The 21,720-nt window shown below is 42.6% G+C and overlaps 1 protein-coding gene across 3 annotated transcripts; it reads right to left on the bottom strand.

Annotated features, from left to right (window-relative positions):
• Window positions 1-294: 294 nt before the first annotated feature.
• Window positions 295-11,895, bottom strand: LOC110520640 (CD276 antigen homolog). Of its 3 annotated transcripts, none has more exons than XM_021598059.3 (7): window positions 11,457-11,895; window positions 10,805-10,863; window positions 8,801-9,169; window positions 7,914-8,183; window positions 7,335-7,424; window positions 7,132-7,212; window positions 295-2,550 (listed from the first exon to the last, which is right to left on the bottom strand). In XM_021598059.3, exons 2-7 carry the CDS (start codon window positions 10,860-10,862, stop codon window positions 2,522-2,524), a joined length of 897 nt encoding a protein of 298 aa, XP_021453734.2. In that variant the 5' UTR covers window position 10,863; window positions 11,457-11,895; the 3' UTR covers window positions 295-2,521. The 3 variants fall into 3 exon arrangements, with proteins under 3 accessions (XP_021453734.2, XP_021453735.2, XP_090086587.1); XM_021598060.3 differs by having other exon boundaries at window positions 8,986-9,169; window positions 11,457-11,842; XM_090230461.1 differs by lacking the exon at window positions 8,801-9,169 and having other exon boundaries at window positions 11,457-11,752.
• Window positions 11,896-21,720: the final 9,825 nt, after the last annotated feature.

Raw genomic sequence — 21,720 nt, 5'->3', positions numbered from 1 at the left:
TTTGTATATGTATATATATATACTACAATTTGTTTATTTTTGTCTTTCTTACTTCTTTTTGATATTACAGTTGTTTATATTTTTATAGTTTTAAATGTTATGATTATTTATTTGTGTTGTTCCAAATGTCTGAATAAAAATTACAGTGTTTGGGGGGGTTGGGGCTGAAGTGGAGGGGGTTGAAGTGGGGGGAGGGGGGGGGGGGTTGACGGGGGGGCTGAATTGGGGGGGTTGAAGTGGGGGGTGGGGGCTGAATTGGGGGGGGGGGTTGCTTAATAACGGACAACAAACTAATATATAAAGATAACTTTATTCCATTACTCATCAACATCATAGCAGCTCTAATTAAATGGAATCATCTTCCCATAGATCTTACAGGTGGAATAAACCTCTTTAGAATGACACGGCTGGCAAAATGTTTGTATTTATTTTCAGTAATACCAATTACCACACCAAAGACATTTTTTTTTTTTTTTTTAAGTATACGCAGTCATAACAGACTTTATATGGGCAAATAAAAGTCATAGAATTCAACGTCTGAGGGTGGTTTTAAATCTTCCAGACTTGGAATTGTATCAACTCACTAGCCAAGGCTATACAAGAACACGATAACAATATGGAAGAAAATAAAATGTATTCTACAAGAATAAATATCACTCCCTATAATATGGAACAATCCTTGGATAGCTTTTCAGAATTCACAGATAAATTGGTCCACATGGAAAACTAGGGTCATAAAAACACAAATGACTTGGTAACAGGAAATACATTTATTTCCATGATAGAATTAAAAACTACTTTTGGGCTGACCAATGTAGATTCAAAAGTTATACTGTATCACAACTTTTACATTTGAAATAGTTTGGGCATCAGAGCAACCTTGAGGGAATCTTATTTGAGACAGAAAAGGATGTTCATACGATTGGTAAGATATACAAAACCTTGCAGAGAGTATATCCAACCGACAATCTCTTAGAAAAACATAAACTACTGGAACCAAGACTTAAAAAATAACAGACTTTGGCACAAGTAGTGGCTAGTAGAGAGAGGGGGGGGGGGGGGTTAGGAGATAAGTGGTGGGTGGAAGGGGCAGAAATAGGTATGCAGGGTTGCAGTTTTTTTTAATTTACATATGAATTATACTTCTACAAAATATTTTCTTGATCAATATGATCATTTCTCTGTATGTATTTCTTCAGTTTTTCTTTTGGGTGACAGCCCACAGGTACATGTTATACACACAGAATATATTCTTTGAAATATATATTATTCCTGTAAACCCCTCAAAAAAAAAACACAAAAAAAAAAAGACAAAACAAATAAAAACTCTATAAAAACACGTTGAGTAGCCTGATCTAACTGGGGCTACCGTAGGGTAACCCCCAAGCGACCCACGCTCTGTAGTTCACAGTTATATTCTATATTTGTATTCTATAATCGTTTATCTGTCATTGTGAGGTAACGTTTTCAGCTAGCAGGCTTTGTAATTCGACAGTGCAGTTAGATTAAACAAGAATTTAAGCTTTCTGCCCATATCAGATATGTCTATGTCCTGGGAAATGTTCTTGTTACTTAAAACATCATGCTAATCACACTAGCCTACGTTAACTCAACCGTCTCCGAGGGGGACCCACCAATCCTGTAGAGGCGAGCAGGCTTTGTAAAGCAACAGAATGTGAAAAAAAATTCATAGGGGAGTGTCAACTTTCTATAGGCACTGTAACATCTTCCATCAATGAGACATGACATTCACTCAGCCATAAAAATACTGTGAGACATGACATTCACTCAGCCATAAAAATACAGTGAGACATGACATTCACTACCGCGATGAACGGCAGACCTGCAAGTTAGATACAGAAAGAACCTGAATCTCTATCATTGGAGGCTGTTGAGTGGAGGACGGCTCGTAATGATGTCTGGAACGGAGCGAATGGAATGGCATCAAACCAATGTGTTTGATGTATTTGATACCATTCCACTGATTTCGCTCCGACCATTACCACGAGGCCGTCCTCCCCAATTAAGGTGCCGCCAACCACCTGTGATCTCTATCCATACCTGTCTAAGTTTGAATGAGGTTTGATTGTTTCTTTCTTTCTTCATTGTCTGTGTGTCTGTGATATGTCGGGACACATAGACAATACTAAAACACATGATGACAAAACCACTTTCATTATAACGCAACACATTGCAGGTTCAGTGACAGGTTCACTGTTCAACAACACCTTTTGTGTCTACAGTTGTGTCTGTGTCCGGGTTCTTTTCTTCAAGTGTTTCCCTTATCTCAGCGTCTCAATTTGATCTCCCCTTACGTTATGTCAATTATTTTGTATAAACACCTGGACCTAAACACTGGATATTGGACATAGATCACTAGCATCACATATCAGCTTCCATGCAAGATTACTGGTAGCAGTATGGCTCTGAGTATTTTGGCAGTACCAATGTCCTCGTGTTGTCCAGCCGTATGGACCAACAACGCAGTAACTCGTCACTGGAGAAGCTTGGGACTTGGTTTCTACTGTTGTGGATTCAATTCTGCAATTTCTGCAAAAGACAAATCAGAGACTAGATATGAAAGTTATACAGGTAGTCTAACTGTATAACTTACTATATAGTCTATAGCAAGTTATACACACAGACTATAGCAAGTTACACACAGTTACACAGCATATAGAGTGCTTACACCCCTTGCCATTTTTTCCTATTTTGTTGCATTACAACCTGTAACTTAAATAGATTTATTTGGATTTCATGTTATTGGACAAAGACAAAATATGAAGAAAAAAAAATGAAAATGAAAAAAAATAACTTGTTTAAAAAAAAAAAAAGTGAAACGGAAAATTTGTGCGTGTTTTACGTTCGTCATAAGGAGGAGACCAAGGCGCAGCGTGATAGGAATACATTCTTCTTTAATTAACAAATAATACTTTAACAAACTAACAAAACGACTGTGACGCTGTGATAAACCGAGTGCTGATACCGGCAACTACACATAGACAATAACCCACAAAACCAAATTGGAAAATGGAAACCTAAATAGGATCCCCAATCAGAGACCACGATAAACAGCGGTCTCTGATTGGGAACCAATCAGTCCTCTCTCGTAACACAGACCCGTGGATCATCGTCGGAGGCTCTGGACTGCGGATCCTCGCCGTAGGTCCCGGGGGACCCTCGCTGCGTGGATCATCGCCGGATGTTCTGGACTGGGGACCATCGCTGGAGGTTCCGGTTTGTGGCCCGTCGTTGGAGGTTCTGGTCTGTGAACTGTCGCCGGACGCTCTGGACTGGGTACTGTCGCCAGACGCTGCTCTGGACTGGGTACTGTCGCCAGACGCTGCTCTGGACTGGGTACTGTCGCCAGACGCTCTGGACTGCCGAGGTGCACTGTAGGCCTGGTGCCGGCACTGTTGGGACCGGGCTGGTGACACACACCTCAATGCGAGGTTGGGGAGCAGGGCGTACTGGACACTGGAGGCCTGATGCGTGGTGCCGGTACTGGTGGTACCGGGCTGGTGACACGCACCTCAGGGCGAGTGCGGGGAGGAGGAACAGGATACACTGGACCGTGGAGACGCATTGGAGATCCAGAACATAGAGCTGGCTCAATATGTCCTGGCTGGATGCCCATTCTAGCCCGGCAAATGCGAGGAGCTGGAATAGAGCACACCGGGCTAGAATAGCGCACTGGAGACACCTTGAGCATCTCTGCATAACAAGGTGCCTGACCAGTTACACGCTCCCCACGGTAAGCACGAGAAGGTGGCTCAGGTCTCCTACCTGACTCAGCCAATCTCCTGGTGTGCCTCCCCCCAAAAACATCTTGGAGCTGCCTCTCGGGCTTCCGTGCTAGCCGTGTACCTTCATATCGTCGCCGTTCCTCTATTCTCCTGTATTTCTCAACGTAGGATCGCCATTCCGCTTTCGCTGCCTCTAACTCCTCCTTAGGACGGCGATACTCCCCCGGCTGTGTCCAGTGTCCTGCTCCATCTAATATCTCCTCCCAGGTCCATCTCTCCATTAAGCGCTGTTCCTCCTTTTCACGCTGCTTGGTCCTGGTTTGGTGGGTTATTCTGTCACATTCGTCATAAGGAGGAGACCAAGGCGCAGCGTGCATTCTTCTTTAATTAACCAAGACCACTTAAACAAACTAACAAAACGAATGTGACGCTGTGATAAAATTGAGTGCTGACACAGGCAACTACACATAGACAATAACCCACAAAACCAAAATGGCAACCTAAGTAGGATCCCCAATCAGAGACAACGATAAACAGCTGTCTCTGATTGGGAACCAATTTAGGGCCACCATAGACCTACATATATCTAGACAATACCAAAACCCCATAGATATACAAAAAACCCTAGACAAGACAAAAACACACATACCACCCTCGTCACACCCTGACCTAACCAAAATAATAAAGAAAACAAAGATAACTAAGGTCAGGGCGTGACAGCGTGACAGTATTATGTAATCACCCCCTGTGCAATGAAGCCCCTTGATAAGATCTGGTACAACCAATTACCTTCAGAAGTTACATAATTAGTTAAATAAAGTCCACCTGTGAGCAATCTAAGTGTCACATGATCTGTCACATGATCTCAATAGATATACACACCTGTTCTGAAAGGCCCCAGAGTCTGCAACACGACTAAGCAAGGGGCACCCCCAAGCAAGCGGACCCATGAAGACAAAGGAGCTCTCCAAACAGGTCAGAGACAAGGTTGTGGAGAAGTTCAGATCAGGGTTGGGTTATAAAAAAATATCAGAAACTTTTAACATCCCACAGAGCACCATTAAATCCATTATTAAAAATAGTTATGCTCAAGTTCTGTTTGTTTTTTTTCTCCTTTCTTGTTTGTTTCACCCCCTCAAAATATTTTTCATCTTCAAAGTGGAATGTTGTGTAAATCAAATGATAAAAACCTGCTCAAAAATCTATTTTAATTCCAGGTTGTAAGGCAACAAAATAGGAAAATGCCAAGGGGGGGTGAACACTTTCGCAAGCCACTGTACACTACAGTAAGTCACACAGATACACTATAGTAGGTATACAGTGTTAGGTTCAAATTTTCAGAGTAAAAACGTGACGGACACGAAAGTTTATTCTTCTCAGAGGATCAATACAACGTCATTTCACAAAAGCACTGATGTTTAACCCTTCCTCCTGGGTCTCCTCCCACACATCTGAACAGCCAATGCATCTCTGTTGCTAGACAGAACCTTAGTGATATCTCTTCTTCCTCTTTTCAATTGACCTCTACCCCAAAGTGCTCACTCTTCTTATCAATGTCTGACACACGAGATCTCTTTCCTTGCACTCAACACATTCCAAGCTTAATTGCACCCACTATATACACCTTCCTCCAATAGATGAACCATGAACTTCTGGTGTAGACCCTCTAACCCTAAGCACTCAATATTTCAATAGTACACCTGATTATTAACCCTGTCCCAATTTTAGGAGTTAGTACCCATAATCCATCACCAGATACACTACAGTAAGATATACAGATATACTATAAGTTATACAGATATAATATACACTGCTCAAAAAAATAACGGGAACACTTAAACAACACAATGTAACTCCAAGTCAATCACACTTCTGTGAAATCAAACTGTCCACTTAGGAAGCAACACTAATTGACAATCAATTTCACATGCTGTTGTGCAAATGGAATAGACAACAGGTGGAAATTATAGGCAATTAGCAAGACACCCCCAATAAAGGAGTGGTTCTGCAGGTGGGGACCACAGACCACTTCTCAGTTCCTATGCTTCCTGGCTGATGTTTTGGTCACTTTTGAATGCTGGCAGTGCTTTCACTCTAGTGGTAGCATGAGACGGAGTCTACAACCCACACAAGTGGCTCAGGTAGTGCAGCTCATCCAGGATGGCACATCAATGCGAGCTGTGGCAAGAAGGTTTGCTGTGTCTGTCAGCATAGTGTCCAGAGCATGGAGGCGCTACCAGGAGACAGGCCAGTACATCAGGAGACGTGGAGGAGGCCGTAGGAGGGCAACAACCCAGCAGCAGGACCGCTACCTCCGCCTTTGTGCAAGGAGGAGCAGGAGGAGCACTGCAAAATGACCTCCAGCAGGCCACAAATGTGCATGTGTCTGCTCAAATGGTCAGAAACAGACTCCATGAGGGTGGTATGAGGGCCCGACGTCCACAGGTGGGGGTTGTGCTTACAGCCCAACACCGTGCAGGACGTTTGGCATTTGCCAGAGAACACCAAGATTGGCAAATTCGCCACTGGCGCCCTGTGCTCTTCACAGATGAAAGCAGGTTCACACTGAGCACATGTGACAGACGTGACAGTCTGGAGACGCCGTGGAGAACGTTCTGCTGCCTACAACACCCTCCAGCATAACCGGTTTGGCGGTGGGTCAGTCATAGTGTGGGGTGGCATTTCTTTGGGGGGCCGCACAGCCCTCCATGTGCTCGCCAGAGGTAGCCTGACTGCCATTAGGTACCGAGATGAGATCCTCAGACCCCTTGTGAGACCATATGCTGGTGCGGTTAGCCCCTGGGTTCCTCCTAACGCAAGACAATGCTAGACCTCATGTGGCTGGAGTGTGTCAGCAGTTCCTGCAAGAGGAAGTCATTGATGCTATGGACTGGCCTGCCCGTTCCCCAGACCTGAATCCAATTGAGCACATCTGGGACATCATGTCTCGCTCCATCCACCAACAACCCACCACAGACTGTCCAGGGGTTGGCGGATGCTTTAGTCCAGGTCTGGGAGGAGATCCCTCAGGAGACCATCCGCCACCTCATCAGCGGCATGCCCAGGCGTTGTAGGGAGGTCATACAGGCACGTGGACGCCACACACACTACTGAGCCTCATTTTGACTTGTTTTAAGGACATTAAATCAAAGTTGGATCAGCCTGTAGTGTGGTTTTCCACTTTAATTTTGAGTGTGACTCCAAATCCAGACCTCCATGGGTTAATACATTTGATTTCCATTGATAATTTTTGTGTGATTTTGTTGTCAGCACATTCAACTATGTAAAGAAAAAAGTATTTAATAAGAATATTTCATTCGTTCAGATCTAGGATGTGTTATTTTAGTGTTCCCTTCCCTATTTTTTTGAGCAGTATACGACTCACCTGGTTCTTGTGCAGTGTTTTCAGGTTCAGGTTCAGGACAGCAATGGATCATCTTCCTCCATGACTTCCTGAGGTTGGGGTCTGCAGTAACAGAGCAGTATGCCCACTTTTACAATACACAACACTACCTTGACCCTTACCGAGTTACACAACACCAGCTTACTACTGTAAGTAAATTCACAATGAGAAAGAATGAGACTCACATTTTACACAGAGAACGACGGCAGTCAACAATACGACCAATGGACAAACTGCAGCCAGGATCCATTTCAGTAAATGGTTTTCCTCTTTGGCTGTAAAGACACAATGTGAAGACCATGTTGTACATGAACTAGAAAACATGCTGTGATTTAGTTCTCTCTTGGAAACTTCTAATCTAACATGTTCCCTTAGTTGTATACCGTTTGCTTATCCTGGTTTTGACAAAGACAAAACATAGACATTTATGGACCTCATTTAAATTGGATATTCTTAATGTGCCATGCTGCGTAATGTTTCAAAAATAATTTTGGTTTACTGAGCCTATCCACTAGGGGGCGGTGTCTGAGCTCCATTGGGTTTGAGCTGTACTTGCTTTCACGACTGTCTGAACTGTGATATTTACACATTTGTCATGTGACCTGATACACTTGAAAGACATCCTGCAATGCAGCTACTCTAGTTGAGGTGAAATGGTCTCCTTTACTGGTCTAAATCTGATTTAAATCTTTGTAATTACAGCAGTGTAACTGAAGTGAGTAGGCCTCACTGTCTCTGTACATTCACTGGATGGTAGAACTCACAGGCTGGTATGACGATAAAGTTACTCTGGGTCTCATTGAGGATGGGGTTGTAGATACTGCAGGTTATATTCTGTCCCTCTGTCACATTCACTTGGCTGCTGATGTTGTAGGTTCCTGTTCCAGGATCCTGGGTAGTCTTGGTGACAGCCTCGTGACGCTCCAAAGTACGGTTATGGGTCCTCCATGTCACCTGGTGTTCAGGGAAGCCTCCGTGGGTGGTGCACACAAGCGTCATGTCTGTGAAGTTTAATGTGGGCTTTTGGTAACTTGCTGCAGGGAGCACAATGGGACAAAGCCAGAACCAGCATAACTATGAGACAGATGCATTGATAGTTAATGGAAATGTTTCCAGAACAGGGTATGATATTTATATTATGAGCTAAAGCTAAAATATATCACTAGCCACTTTAAACAATGCTACCTAATATAATGTTTACATACCCTACATCATTAATCTCATATGTATACTGTACTCTATATCATCTACTGCATCCTTATGTAAAACATGTATCACTAGCCACTTTAACTATGCCACTTTGTTTACATACTCATCTCATATGTATATACTGCACTCAATACCTTCTACTGTATCTTGCCTATGCCGCTCTGTACCATCACTCATTCATATATCTTTATGTACATATTCTTTATCCCCTTACACTTGTGTCTATAAGGTAGTAGTTTTGGAATTGTTAGTTAGATTACTTGTTGGTTATTACTGCATTGTCGGAACTAGAAGCACAAGCATTTCGCTACACTCGCATTAACATCTGCTAACCATGTGTATGTGACAAATAACATTTGATTTAAAGCACCATTATGTTCCAGTCCCACCCAACAACATGAGCCTGATTTAACAATATCTCTCTAATTAAGCCATAGCCTACCTGCTACATTGACAGTGATTTGGCACTCTTGAGAATTTACACCATTGATTATTAGAAAAACTTTGCAGGTCAGGAGATTGTCTCGGACATTAACTGGGTTGAGCAGGAGTGACAGATTTCCAGAAGCCAACTGATCTGTGTTAATTGTTGTCCTGTTTTTGTACCAAAGGTTTTGGTGTACATACTCCTCGTTTCCATCTTTGAAAACATGCAGCACTCTGGGGGTTAAATCTTGCCAATATATTCTTGTTTTTGTTGGGTAGTTGGGAGTTGCCAATGTGGAGCGGTCACAGGGCAGAAGGACGGGCTGTCCGATGATTCCAACAACGGTTTGCTCCTTTGGGTGTGTTGATGAAACTACTGAAATAACTTTCAAAACATAAAAGAGGCAATAGTTAGTTAAAACGCAACTCCACATTTACCATTCTAATATGACATTTTCTGGTTGACTCATCGGAGAACTTTCACTGTGATGTATCGAAATAGGCCTCAAAAGAGATGACGTGTTTTGTGCAGGCTTAAAAAGAAAATGGACTTGGCATATTGTTCAAGTACTACAACTACAAGCCTGGGACTTTCCTGCCTCTCTCTATTCCCAGTTGTGACTCAGAGTTGGTTGGGTCAGGCTGGTGGTTCCCTGCTCACCCTGCTGTTGGGAAACTTCTCAGGCCTTTCTACTGGAAGTTCCTTTCACCCATTTTTTTTTCAACATTGGATTCCGCTCTGACAGCACTATTGTGTTGGAGAGGAGTAGCTAGCGAATATACAGATAGAAGTTCACGTAGAATGTGGCACACCATTTGGGCTCCCGAGTGGCGCAGCGGTCTAAGGCACTGCATCTCAGTGCTAGAGGCCACACTACAGTCGGTTTGAATCCAGGCTGAATCACATCCGGCCGTGATTGGGCGGCACACAATTGGCCTAGCGTCGTCCGGGTTTAGCCGGGGTAGGCCGTCATTTTAAATAGGAATTTGTTCTTAACCGACTTGCCTAGTTTTAAAAACATGCTTTCAATGTTTCCTACAGCTGAGGGATGATTTCTGTTCAAATATTAGACTAATTTTGACTTCAATAGAAATGTATAGTCTTCATTTGTCTGGATAAGATACAGGCCTACTGTTCTGTCACAATTCAATAGCCAGGTTACCAAGGTGTTGGTAGGGCTATCTAATCCAGTGTAAACCTGGCTACAGCAGAGGACCTGCCTACCTGCTTACGACTCCACCGTAGATGTGGTTGATAACAGCGAGCGATAGGTCATGACTCCGTAAAACTTCCAGCTCTGATTAGAATCAGACACAGCCAATAGTTATAACATAATAAAATAAGAACAAGTTGAAATGATTATACATATTTTTTTTAATTTTACCTTTATTTAACTAGGCAAGTCAGTTAAGAACAAATTCTTATTTTCAATGACGGCCTAGGAACAGTGGGTTAACTGCCTGTTCAGGGGCAGAATGACAGATTTGTACCTTGTCAGCTTGGGGGTTTGACCTTGCAACCTTCCGGTTCCTAGTCCAATGCTCTAACCACTGGGCTACCCTGCCACCTCCGGGCAATCAATATATAATATGATGCTCCATTGAGATGAAAAGGCACATATTTGCTTCTGTGCATTTGTCACACAGTTATTTGTTTGGTGTGGGGGGACACACCACATCGATTTAGCGGTTCTGAAGAAATCTTACCCGGTCGACATTTTCGAAAGTCTACGTCTTCATTGACGTCAAACAACTTTCACAATCCAAGACCAGTTTTATAATGAGACTTCCTTTTTGTGTGTGTGTGTGTGTGTGTGTGTGTTCCCTTTCTGATAACAAGGTTGTCCTTACTAACACCGTTTTGGACCATGTCATCTACAGGGTCCAGTATGTGCAGCCGCTTTGGTGCTCTGCTCACAGTGTACACTAGATAGAAATCAGAGCGGGTGGTGGCCTATAACCTCGTGGCTGTCTATGTTGATGAATGAAAACAGAAGTGAACTTAGCTGTGGAAACTTACCATACAGCAGAACAGCTAAGACAATCCCAACAGCCATTTTGAGATGAACGCAGACCATTCTAAGGGAAGAAATATGTAGCGAAATAGTTAAATGAACCACATTGTCTATAAATGGGAAGTTTATGCAAATCCAAAAGGAAAGGGAGGAGGAGATTTCATAAAGAAGGGGATACCATTTCATCCTGACGTGACAATCACATTCAGTCGTATATACCATGTCAAATAGCCTGTCAGCTATCGCCCTCAGAGGCAAGAACTTTGACACATTGGCATGTTGACACTGCAACTGTTTATTTTTGATCAAATCTTTTTTTTTAAACTAGGCAAGTCAGTTGAGAACAAATTCTTATTTACAATGACGGCCTACAAAAGTTAAGCATTAACATAACTGACACATCGTTGTTGAGCTACTGCTGAGGTTTGTTATTCCTTTTCTAGTTTGATTTACAAGCTGCTATGGAGAAGATATGGAGTTTCACAGAGAAACGTTCCAATTTAAACACGAACAAAAGTTACAAGGAAGTTGATTTGATGCCAGCTTTCAGTTCATCGAAGAAGGAAACACTTTTTTTAATAAGATCATACAAGAGTTTTTTTTTTTTAATGCATTCCCATATCCTCATGTAACACAATTCCATGAGGAAGAACTCACCAGCAGACTGAAGCCTTTGTAGATAGATTATAATCCTGATCAGACTGGCAGACAGCGAATGATCTTTGGTGATGATATAGCACTGCAATGAATGAGCCACACCCCTCTCCTCCAGGGATGTCACCAAGACCTGGCTTTTTGATTTTGGATCAGCCTCAAATCTTTTGAGCTGCTGAAATGGTGTAAAAAAAAAATGTAGTCAACTGACTGCGCAACTTGCGAGACCTAGACACCATTCTGAGAAGTGGAAGAGCATCGCTCCGCTGTGCAAAGGCAGCACGACACCACTCACTTTTAAAACAGGAAGTTAAAACTTCCCAATTCTACCAATGAAATTAAAATGCACTCGTTCCAGCTTGGTGTTGCAGTGATGCCGTGACAAAACTAAATTCCCCTTTAAGGCGTCCTCATGCTTCCCAAAACAGTTAATTTATACACTACCAGTCAAAAGTTATTTTTACTATTTTCTACATTTTTGTTCCTTATTGACTGACCTTCATGTCTTAAAGTAATGATGGTCTGTCATTTCTCTTTGCTTATTTCTTCTTGCCATAATATGGACTTGGTCTTTTACCAAATAGGGCTATCTTCTGTATACCACCCCTACCTTGTCACAACACAACTGTTTGGAAAAAACGCATTACGAAGGAAAGAAATTCCAAAAATTAACTCTTAACAAGGCACACCTGTTTATTGAAATGCATTCCAGGTGACTACCTCATGAAGCTGGTTGAGAGAATGCCAAGAATGTGCAAAGCTGTCATCAAGGCAAAGGGTGGCTACTTTGAAGAATCTAAAATATAGTTAAATAACACATATGGAATCATGTAGTAACCAAAAAAGTGTTAAACAAACACTTTTTGGGTTACTACATGATTCCATATGTGTTATTTAATAGTTTTTAAGTATTCACTATTATTCTACAATGTAGAAAATAGTAAAAATAAAGAAAAACCCTTGAATGAGTCCAAACTTTTGACTTGCACTATATATTATGGCAGCCTTTTGTGACGGTTTAGTTCATTTTTGTCTTAGGCCAGGTTTTTTTGTGACTAAAATCTCCTCTGCAAAAATGTATGACATATCTTAAGTAATCTATTGAGAGAGAGAGAGAGAGAGAGAGAGAGAGAGAGAGAGAGAGAGAGAGAGAGAAATAAATCAATCATGTAAACGTTTTTTCTCTATTGTGTTATTGACTGTTTATTCCATGTGTAACTCTAGGTTGTTGTTTCTGTCGCACTGCTTTGCTTTATCTTGGCCAGGTCACAATTGTAAATGAGAACTTGTTCTCAACTGGCCTACCTGGTTAAATAAAGGTGAAATAAAAAAACCTGAAATAGAAGAAGTGTAGGACTCAGAGAGAGAGAGAGATAAGTGGGGGACTCCTGCAAAGGGGGATATGAAAGACAAAAAGAGAACAAGAGAAAGAATGTTTCAAAAGAAAGTGGAAGAAGAAGAAGAGAAATCAGGGGAAGAGAAAGGAAAGGGGAAGAATCAGGGAAAGGAAAGGAGAAGAAGAAGAATCAGGGAAAGAGAAAGGAAAGGAGAAGAAGAAGAATCAGGGAAAGAGAAAGGAAAGGAGAAGAAGAAGAATCAGGGAAAGGGAAAGGAAAGGAGAAGAAGAAGAATCAGGGAAAGGGAAAGGAAAGGAGAAGAAGAAGAATCAGGGAAAGGGAAAGGAAAGGGGAAGAAAAGAGGAATCAGGGAATGAGAAAGGAAAGGAGAAGAAAAGAGGAATCAGGGAAAGAGAAGGGAAAGGGGAAGAAAATAGGAATCAGGGAAAGAGAAAGGAAAAGGGAAGAAGAAGAAGAATCAGGGAAAGAGAAAGGAAAGGGGAAGAAGAAGAAGAATCAGGGAAAGAGAAAGGAAAGGGGAAGAAAAGAGGAATCAGGGAAAGAGAAAGGAAAGGGGAAGAAGAAGAAGAATCAGGGAAAGAGAAAGGAAAGGGGAAGAAGAAGAATCAGGGAAAGAGAAAGGAAAGGGGAAGAAGAAGAAGAATCAGGGAAAGAGAAAGGAAAGGGGAAGAAGAAGAATCAGGGAAAGAGAAAGGAAAGGAGAAGAAGAATCAGGGAAAGAGAAAGGAAAGAAGAAGAAGAATCAGGGAAAGGGAAAGGAGAAGAAGAAGAAGAATCAGGGAAAGAGAAAGGAAAGGAGAAGAAGAAGAAGAATCAGGGAAAGGGAAAGGAAATGAGAAGAAGAAGAAGAATCAGGGAAAGAGAAAGGAAAGGAGAAGAAGAAGAATCAGGGGAAGAGAAAGGAAAGGAGAAGAAGAAGAAGAATCAGGGAAAGGGAAAGGAAAGGAGAAGAAGAAGAATCAGGGGAAGAGAAAGGAAAGGTAGACTTCTCTTTGCTAATAGGTGAAACCTGAAGAGACAGTTTCAATTGACTACAAACATTCTGTATTACACTACATGACATGTTGTAATACCTCCATTACATTTAACAGACTTGTCCAGATCCAGTTACTGGGGCAGTCAGCGTTAAGTCACATGTTGTAATACCTCCATTACATTTAACAGACTTGTCCAGATCCAGTTACAGGAGCAGTCAGCGTTAAGTCACAGGTTCTAATAACTTCCTGTTTCCCTTTGGAGTAGTTTGATTGGGCACAGTTCATGTCAATAGGGAATGTGTGTGTGTGTGTGTGTGTGTGTGTGTGTGTGTGTGTGTGTGTGTGTGTGTGTGTGTGTGTGTGTGTGCGTGTCAGCTGGGGATGATTCATTTCTAGAACAATTATTTTTTAGTTCCAGGAACCGTCTCCCTTCTGTTAGCAGTGGTGGGTCTCTCTCTCTCTCTGTGTGTGTGTGTGTGTGTGCACTTCTTAGAATATCAAATACCACCACAGTAAGTAAGACACATTTTGTTCCTGGAAACTACCCCTTCATTTCCTACTACTGATGGGGTTCACTGCCTACCTGAGAGAGAGACGGAGAAGGAGAGACAGATACGGAGAGACAGAGGCGGAGAGACAGAGGCGGAGAGACAGAGACAGAGAATGAGACGGAGACAGAGACAGAGAATGAGACAGAGAATGAGACAGAGACAGAGAATGAGACAGAGAGAGACACAGAGAGAGAGACAGAAGCAGAGCTAGAGACAGACAGAGATAAATAGTCAGACAGAGAGACAGAAAGACAGAGCGACAGAGAGACATGGAGACACAGAGAGAGACAGGGAGACACAGAGAGAGAGAGAAAGACAGAAAGACAGAGAGACAGATAGAGAGACAGGGAGACACAGAGAGAGACAGAAAAACAGAGAGACAGACATAGAGACAGAGACAATCACATTAGAATGCAACCAAACATTTCAGATAAAGAATTATTAAAGTCTTAGAAATGTAGAATCAGCAGCTCCTCCTTTTAGGTAGTTGATCAGTGTTAAATAGAGCTGCAGGCCTGTAATGAGCCGGTCATGGTAAGTGGATCACAGAGAGCTGTAGGCCTGTAATGATCCGGTCATGGTAAGTGGATCACAGAGAGCTGCAGGCCTGTAATGATCCGGTCATGGTAAGTGGATCACAGAGAGCTGCAGGCCTGTAATGATCCGGTCATGGTAAGTGGATCACAGAGAGCTGCAGGCCTGTAATGATCCGGTCATGGTAAGTGGATCACAGAGAGCTGCAGGCCTGTAATGATCCGGTCATGGTAAGTGGATCACAGAGAGCTGCAGGCCTGTAATGATCCGGTCATGGTAAGTGGATCACAGAGGGCTGCAGGCCTGTAATGATCCGGTCATGGTAAGTGGATCACAGAGGGCTGCAGGCCTGTAATGATCCGGTCATGGTAAGTGGATCACAGAGAGCTGCAGGCCTGTAATGATCCGGTCATGGTAAGTGGATCACAGAGGGCTGCAGGCCTGTAATGATCCGGTCATGGTAAGTGGATCACAGAGAGCTGCAGGCCTGTAATGATCCGGTCATGGTAAGTGGATCACAGAGAGCTGCAGGCCTGTAATGATCCGGTCATGGTAAGTGGATCACAGAGGGCTGCAGGCCTGTAATGATCCGGTCATGGTAAGTGGATCACAGAGAGATGCAGGCCTGTAATGATCCGGTCATGGTAAGTGGATCACAGAGAGCTGCAGGCCTGTAATGATCCGGTCATGGTAAGTGGATCACAGAGGGCTGCAGGCCTGTAATGATCCGGTCATGGTAAGTGGATCACAGAGGGCTGCAGGCCTGTAATGATCCGGTCATGGTAAGTGGATCACAGAGAGCTGCAGGCCTGTAATGATCCGGTCATGGTAAGTGGATCACAGAGGGCTGCAGGCCTGTAATGATCCGGTCATGGTAAGTGGATCACAGAGAGCTGCAGGCCTGTAATGATCCGGTCATGGTAAGTGGATCACAGAGAGCTGCAGGCCTGTAATGATCCGGTCATGGTAAGTGGATCACAGAGGGCTGCAGGCCTGTAATGATCCGGTCATGGTAAGTGGATCACAGAGAGCTGCAGGCCTGTAATGATCCGGTCATGGTAAGTGGATCACAGAGAGCTGCAGGCCTGTAATGATCCGGTCATGGTAAGTGGATCACAGAGGGCTGCAGGCCTGTAATGATCCGGTCATGGTAAGTGGATCACAGAGAGCTGCAGGCCTGTAATGATCCGGTCATGGTAAGTGGATCACAGAGAGCTGCAGGCCTGTAATGATCCGGTCATGGTAAGTGGATCACAGAGAGCTGCAGGCCTGTAATGATCCGGTCATGGTAAGTGGATCACAGAGAGCTGCAGGCCTGTAATGATCCGGTCATGGTAAGTGGATCACAGAGGGCTGCAGGCCTGTAATGATCCGGTCATGGTAAGTGGATCACAGAGGGCTGCAGGCCTGTAATGATCCGGTCATGATAAGTGGATCACAGAGGGCTGCAGGCCTGTAATGATCCGATCATTGTAAGTGGATCACAGAGGGCTGCAGGCCTGTAATGATCCGGTCATGGTAAGTGGATCACAGAGGGCTGCAGGCCTGTAATGATCCGGTCATGGTAAGTGGATCACAGAGAGCTGCAGGCCTGTAATGATCCGGTCATGGTAAGTGGATCACAGAGAGCTGTAGGCCTGTAATGATCCGGTCATGGTAAGTGGATCACAGAGAGCTGCAGGCCTGTAATGATCCGGTCATGGTAAGTGGATCACAGAGAGCTGCAGGCCTGTAATGATCCGGTCATGGTAAGTGGATCACAGAGAGCTGCAGGCCTGTAATGATCCGGTCATGGTAAGTGGATCACAGAGAGCTGCAGGCCTGTAATGATCCGGTCATGGTAAGTGGATCACAGAGAGCTGCAGGCCTGTAATGATCCGGTCATGGTAAGTGGATCACAGAGAGCTGCAGGCCTGTAATGATCCGGTCATGGTAAGTGGATCACAGAGGGCTGCAGGCCTGTAATGATCCGGTCATGGTAAGTGGATCACAGAGAGCTGCAGGCCTGTAATGATCCGGTCATGGTATGTGGATCACAGAGAGCTGCAGGCCTGTAATGATCCGGTCATGGTAAGTGGATCACAGAGAGCTGCAGGCCTGTAATGATCCGGTCATGGTAAGTGGATCACAGAGAGCTGCAGGCCTGTAATGATCCGGTCATGGTAAGTGGATCACAGAGGGCTGCAGGCCTGTAATGATCCGGTCATGGTAAGTGGATCACAGAGAGCTGCAGGCCTGTAATGATCCGGTCATGGTAAGTGGATCACAGAGAGTTGTAGGCCTGTAATGATCTGGTCATGGTAAGTGGATCACAGAGGGCTGCAGGCCTGTAATGATCCGGTCATGGTAAGTGGATCACAGAGAGTTGTAGGCCTGTAATGATCCGGTCATGGTAAGTGGATCACAGAGGGCTGCGGTCCTTGAAAACAATTTACTAAACAATTTAGAAAGTAACTGTAAATGCAGAAGCTGCTTAGAAAAATAGAAACTAAATTAAGGAAACCTGTTCTACAGTTGAAAAATAACAAATGCTTGTTTCCTAGAAATGATGATAGACAACACAGACACTAACCTTGTCTCTCACAGCAGTATTCATCTAAGTGGATTACCCATTTTTTTTTTACCTTTATTTAACTAAGTCAGTTAAGAACAAATTCTTATTTTCACTGATGGCCTAGGGACAGTGGGTTAACTGCCTGTTCAGGGGTAGAACGACAGATTTGTACCTTGTCAGCCTCAGGGGTTTGAACTTGCAACCTTCCGGATACTAGTCCAACGCTCTAACCACTAGGTTACCCTGCCGCCCCATAACAAGTCCGTAGATCCAGCGCACTGCACACATGCCTTTCACCAACAACAAGAAATGTCATGACCTTTTGGACCATACGTAACTTACACGGACACATGTTTGAATTGTGCCCATAATGAAATTGACCATCAAGTCAGAATATGACCTTTACAGTTTTACAGACGTTTACAGCTTAAACTGTAACCTACATGACATCACATGAACTAAATTAAGTATGTAGCTGGTGTCTATTCCACTGTCTCATCAGCCCAGCCAGGCAATTTATAAACTTGATTTCCACTATAAAAAGCATCTAGACATTATCTCACATTACTTTTAGTCGAATATTTAGTTTTCAACAGCAGATATTTGTATTAACCTTGCTGTCTGTCTCTCTGACATTTGTAACATCGTTTCCATAGTCAAATTCGATTTCCAGCTGTCCCATAGTGATGAACATGTTGGGAGTCGGGACGATACGGACAGACAGACAGCGTTTCTCATACAGTCAAAAGCATGAATCAGCTGGCATCCTTTTTATGGATATGTACAAAGAAATGTCAATTGGAAACAAAGTGCAGTTAGTTTGAAGTATTTCCAGCTTCAGTTTGAAGTGATTGTGTTAACTGTGTTGTTGGCTAGCTCCTCTGAACAACAGCGTCCTGACGAGAGAGCACATTTTCTATGCCAGGTAAAATCACACCTCATTAGCTCATTGTTATGGATGTATCCAAATAAATGTCACTAGAAAACAGCTTAAACAAATGCAAATGAAGCTACTTTGTTGTTATTCTGGCTGCACTTTTTGACGTGACTGTAAGTTAGCCGTAGTTGGCTAGCTAGCAAGCAAGGGATAAGAAGTTGACAGCCAGTATGGCAATAGAACATTTAGAACAAACAAGAGAGACAGAGAGAGACAGAGCAACGACTGGGTCGCGTCTCTGGCAACCCGAAGCGATAGAATGAATGACCAGCAGGGTTAGGTAGCAACCCTAGATTTGTGTCGGGACTATATCTTGTGGAAGGACGAAATAGGAATCAATTAATCAAAATATTTTTTTTTAATGAAAATATGTCAATCATTATTTAAATATGCGGGTAACCCGTTGTATAAAAGTGATAATGCCCTCGAAGACGGTGTTTAGAGGATATATTGACACGGTTTGCCTGCCCTTGAATTCATCAAAACCATTACCAATATATCCTCCAAAACACCGGCTTCTCAAATCAAATCACATTTTATTGGTCACCCACACATATTTAGCCAATGTTACTGCTTGTGTTCCTAGCCCCAAACAGTGCATGTTTATTTATATATATTTATATGTAACAATTCACAATGCATAGAAATCTAAACGTTTTAAAAAATGAAAATAAGAATATATAAATATTAGGATGAGCAATGTCAGAGTGGCATTGACTGAAGTATTTTTAATCCACCATTGTTGGCCTGCCTGTGCCAGGTGTTTGTGATTGTTAACTTGTCTGGGAACGCAACAGCCAATGAAATTGCAGAGAGCGCCAAATACAGATCAACAGAAACTTCATAAATCAAATTTCTCAAACATACAAGTATTAGGCCCCATTTTAAAGATACAATTCTCGTTAAACCAGCCACAGTGTCTGATTTCCAAAATGCTTTACAGCGAAAGCTCCACAAACGATAATGTTAGGTCACCACCAAGCCACAGAAAAACCCAGCAATTTTTCCTACCAAAGAGAGGAGTCACAAAAAGCACAAATAGAGATAAAATTAATCACTAACCTTTGATGATCTTCATCAGATGACACTCATAGGACTTCATGTTACACAATACATGTATGTTTTGTTCGATAATATATTTATTTATATTTCTATAAAATAATCTCATTTTACATTGGAGCGTTACGTTCAGTAGTTCTAAAACTTGATTGTGCAGAGAGCCACATGAATTCACAGAAATACTCATTCTAAATGCTGATGAAAATTCAAGTGTTATGAATGGAATTTTAGATACAGTTCTCCTTAATGCAACCGCTGTGTCAGATTTTTTTTAAACTTTACGGAAAAAGCGTAATCTGAGTACGGCTCTCAAACCCAAGCCCAAACCAGCCAAAATAAATATACGCCGTGTTGCGCAGTCAACATTAGTCATAAATAGCATTATAAATATTCACTTACCTTTGATGATCTTCAACAGAATGCACTCCCAGGAATCGCAGTTCCACAATAAATGTTTGTTTTGTTTGATAATGTCCATCATTTATGTCAATTTATGTCCAAATAGCTTCTTTTGTTAGGGCTTTTGGTAAACAAATTCAGGTCCAGTCGGACGAAAAGTTCAAAAAGTTATATACAGGTCGAAGAAACTTGTCAAACTAAGTATAGAATCAATCTTTAGGATGTTTTTATCATAAATGTTCAATAATGTTCCAACCGGAGAATTCCATTGTCTGTAGAAAAGCAATGGAACGGAGGTCGCGCTCATGTGAAATGCGCATGACCAGCCCGTGGCTCTCTGCCAGACCACTGACTCAAAGAGCTCTCATCCGGTCCCACTTCACAGTAGAACCTTGAAACAACGTTCTAAAGACAGTTGACATCTAGTGGAAGCCTTAGGAAGTGCAACTTGACCCATATCCCACGGTGTATTCAATAGGGCTGAGTTCTAAAACTACAAACCTCAGATTTCCCACTTTCTGTTAGGATTTCTTTCTCAGGGTTTTGCCTGCCATATGAGTTATGTTATACTCACAGACATCATTCAAACAGTTTTAGAAACTTCAGAGTGTTTTCTATCCAAAACTAATAATAATATGTATATATTAGCATCTGGGACTGAGGAGGAGGCAGTTTACTCTGGGCATGCTTTTCATCCAAAAGTGAAAATGCTGCCCCCTATCCCAAATAAGTTTTAATTAAGAGCTTGGCCTTTTGTATAAAAGCATTCCAGTTTGTGTCAGTCCGGTCAGTGTGCAGCAGTGATGAGTTTATGTGTATATATATATATATATACTGTTGAAGTCTGAAGTTTACATACACCTTAGCCAAATACATTTAAACTCCATGTTTAATCATTCCTGACATTTAATCCTATAAAAAATTCCCTGTCTTAGGTCAGTTAGGATCATCACTTTATTTTAAGAATGTGAAATGTTAGAATAATAGTAGAGAGAATTATTTATTTCAGCTTTTATTTCTTTCATCACATTCCCAGTGGGTCAGAAGTTTACATACACTCAATTAGTATTTGGTAGCATTGCCTTTGTTATTTAACTTAGTCAAACGTTTCGGGTTGCCTTCCAGAAGCTTCCCACAATAAGTTGGATTTTGGCCCATTCCTCCTGACAGAACTGGTGTAACTGAGTCAGGTATGTAAGGCCTCCTTGCTCGCACACGCTTTTTCAGTTCTGCACACAAATTTTCTATAGAATTGAGGTCAGGGCTTTGTGATGGACACTCCAATACCTTGACTTTGTTGTCCTTCAGCCATTTTGCCACAACTTTGGAAGTATGCTTGGGGTCATTGTCCATTTGGAAGACCCATTTGCGACCAAGCTTTAACTTCCTGACTGATGTCTTGAGATGTTGCTTCAATATATACAGATCATTTTCATACCTCATGAAGCCATCTATTTTGTGAAGTGCACCAGTCCCTCCTGCAGCAAAGCACCCCCACAACATGATGCTGCCACCCCCACAACAATGATTCTGCCACCCCTGTGTTTCACGGTTGGGATGATGTTCTTCGGCTTGCAAGCCACCCCTTTTTCCTCCAAACATAATGATGGTCATTATGGTCAAACGGTTCTATTTTTATTTCATCAGACCAGAGGACATTTCTCCAAAAAGTATGATCTTTGTCCCCATGTACAGTTGCAAAACATAGTCTGGCTTTTTTATGGTGGTTTTGGAGCAGTGGTTTCTTCCTTGCTGAGCGGCCTTTCAGGTTATGTCGAGATAGGATTCGTTTCACTGTGGATGTAGATACTTTTGTACCTGTTTCCTCCAGCGTCTTCACAAGGTCCTTTGCTGTTGTTCTGGGATTGATTTGCACTTTTTGCACCAAAGTACATTCA

This window comes from Oncorhynchus mykiss, chromosome 3 (genome assembly GCF_057628025.1).
Source record: "Oncorhynchus mykiss isolate SJ-2025 chromosome 3, ASM5762802v1, whole genome shotgun sequence".
Taxonomy (NCBI): Eukaryota; Metazoa; Chordata; class Actinopteri; order Salmoniformes; family Salmonidae; genus Oncorhynchus; species Oncorhynchus mykiss.
The sequence above is the reverse complement of the archived record's forward strand: the minus strand, read 5'-3'. Positions and strand labels throughout refer to the sequence as shown.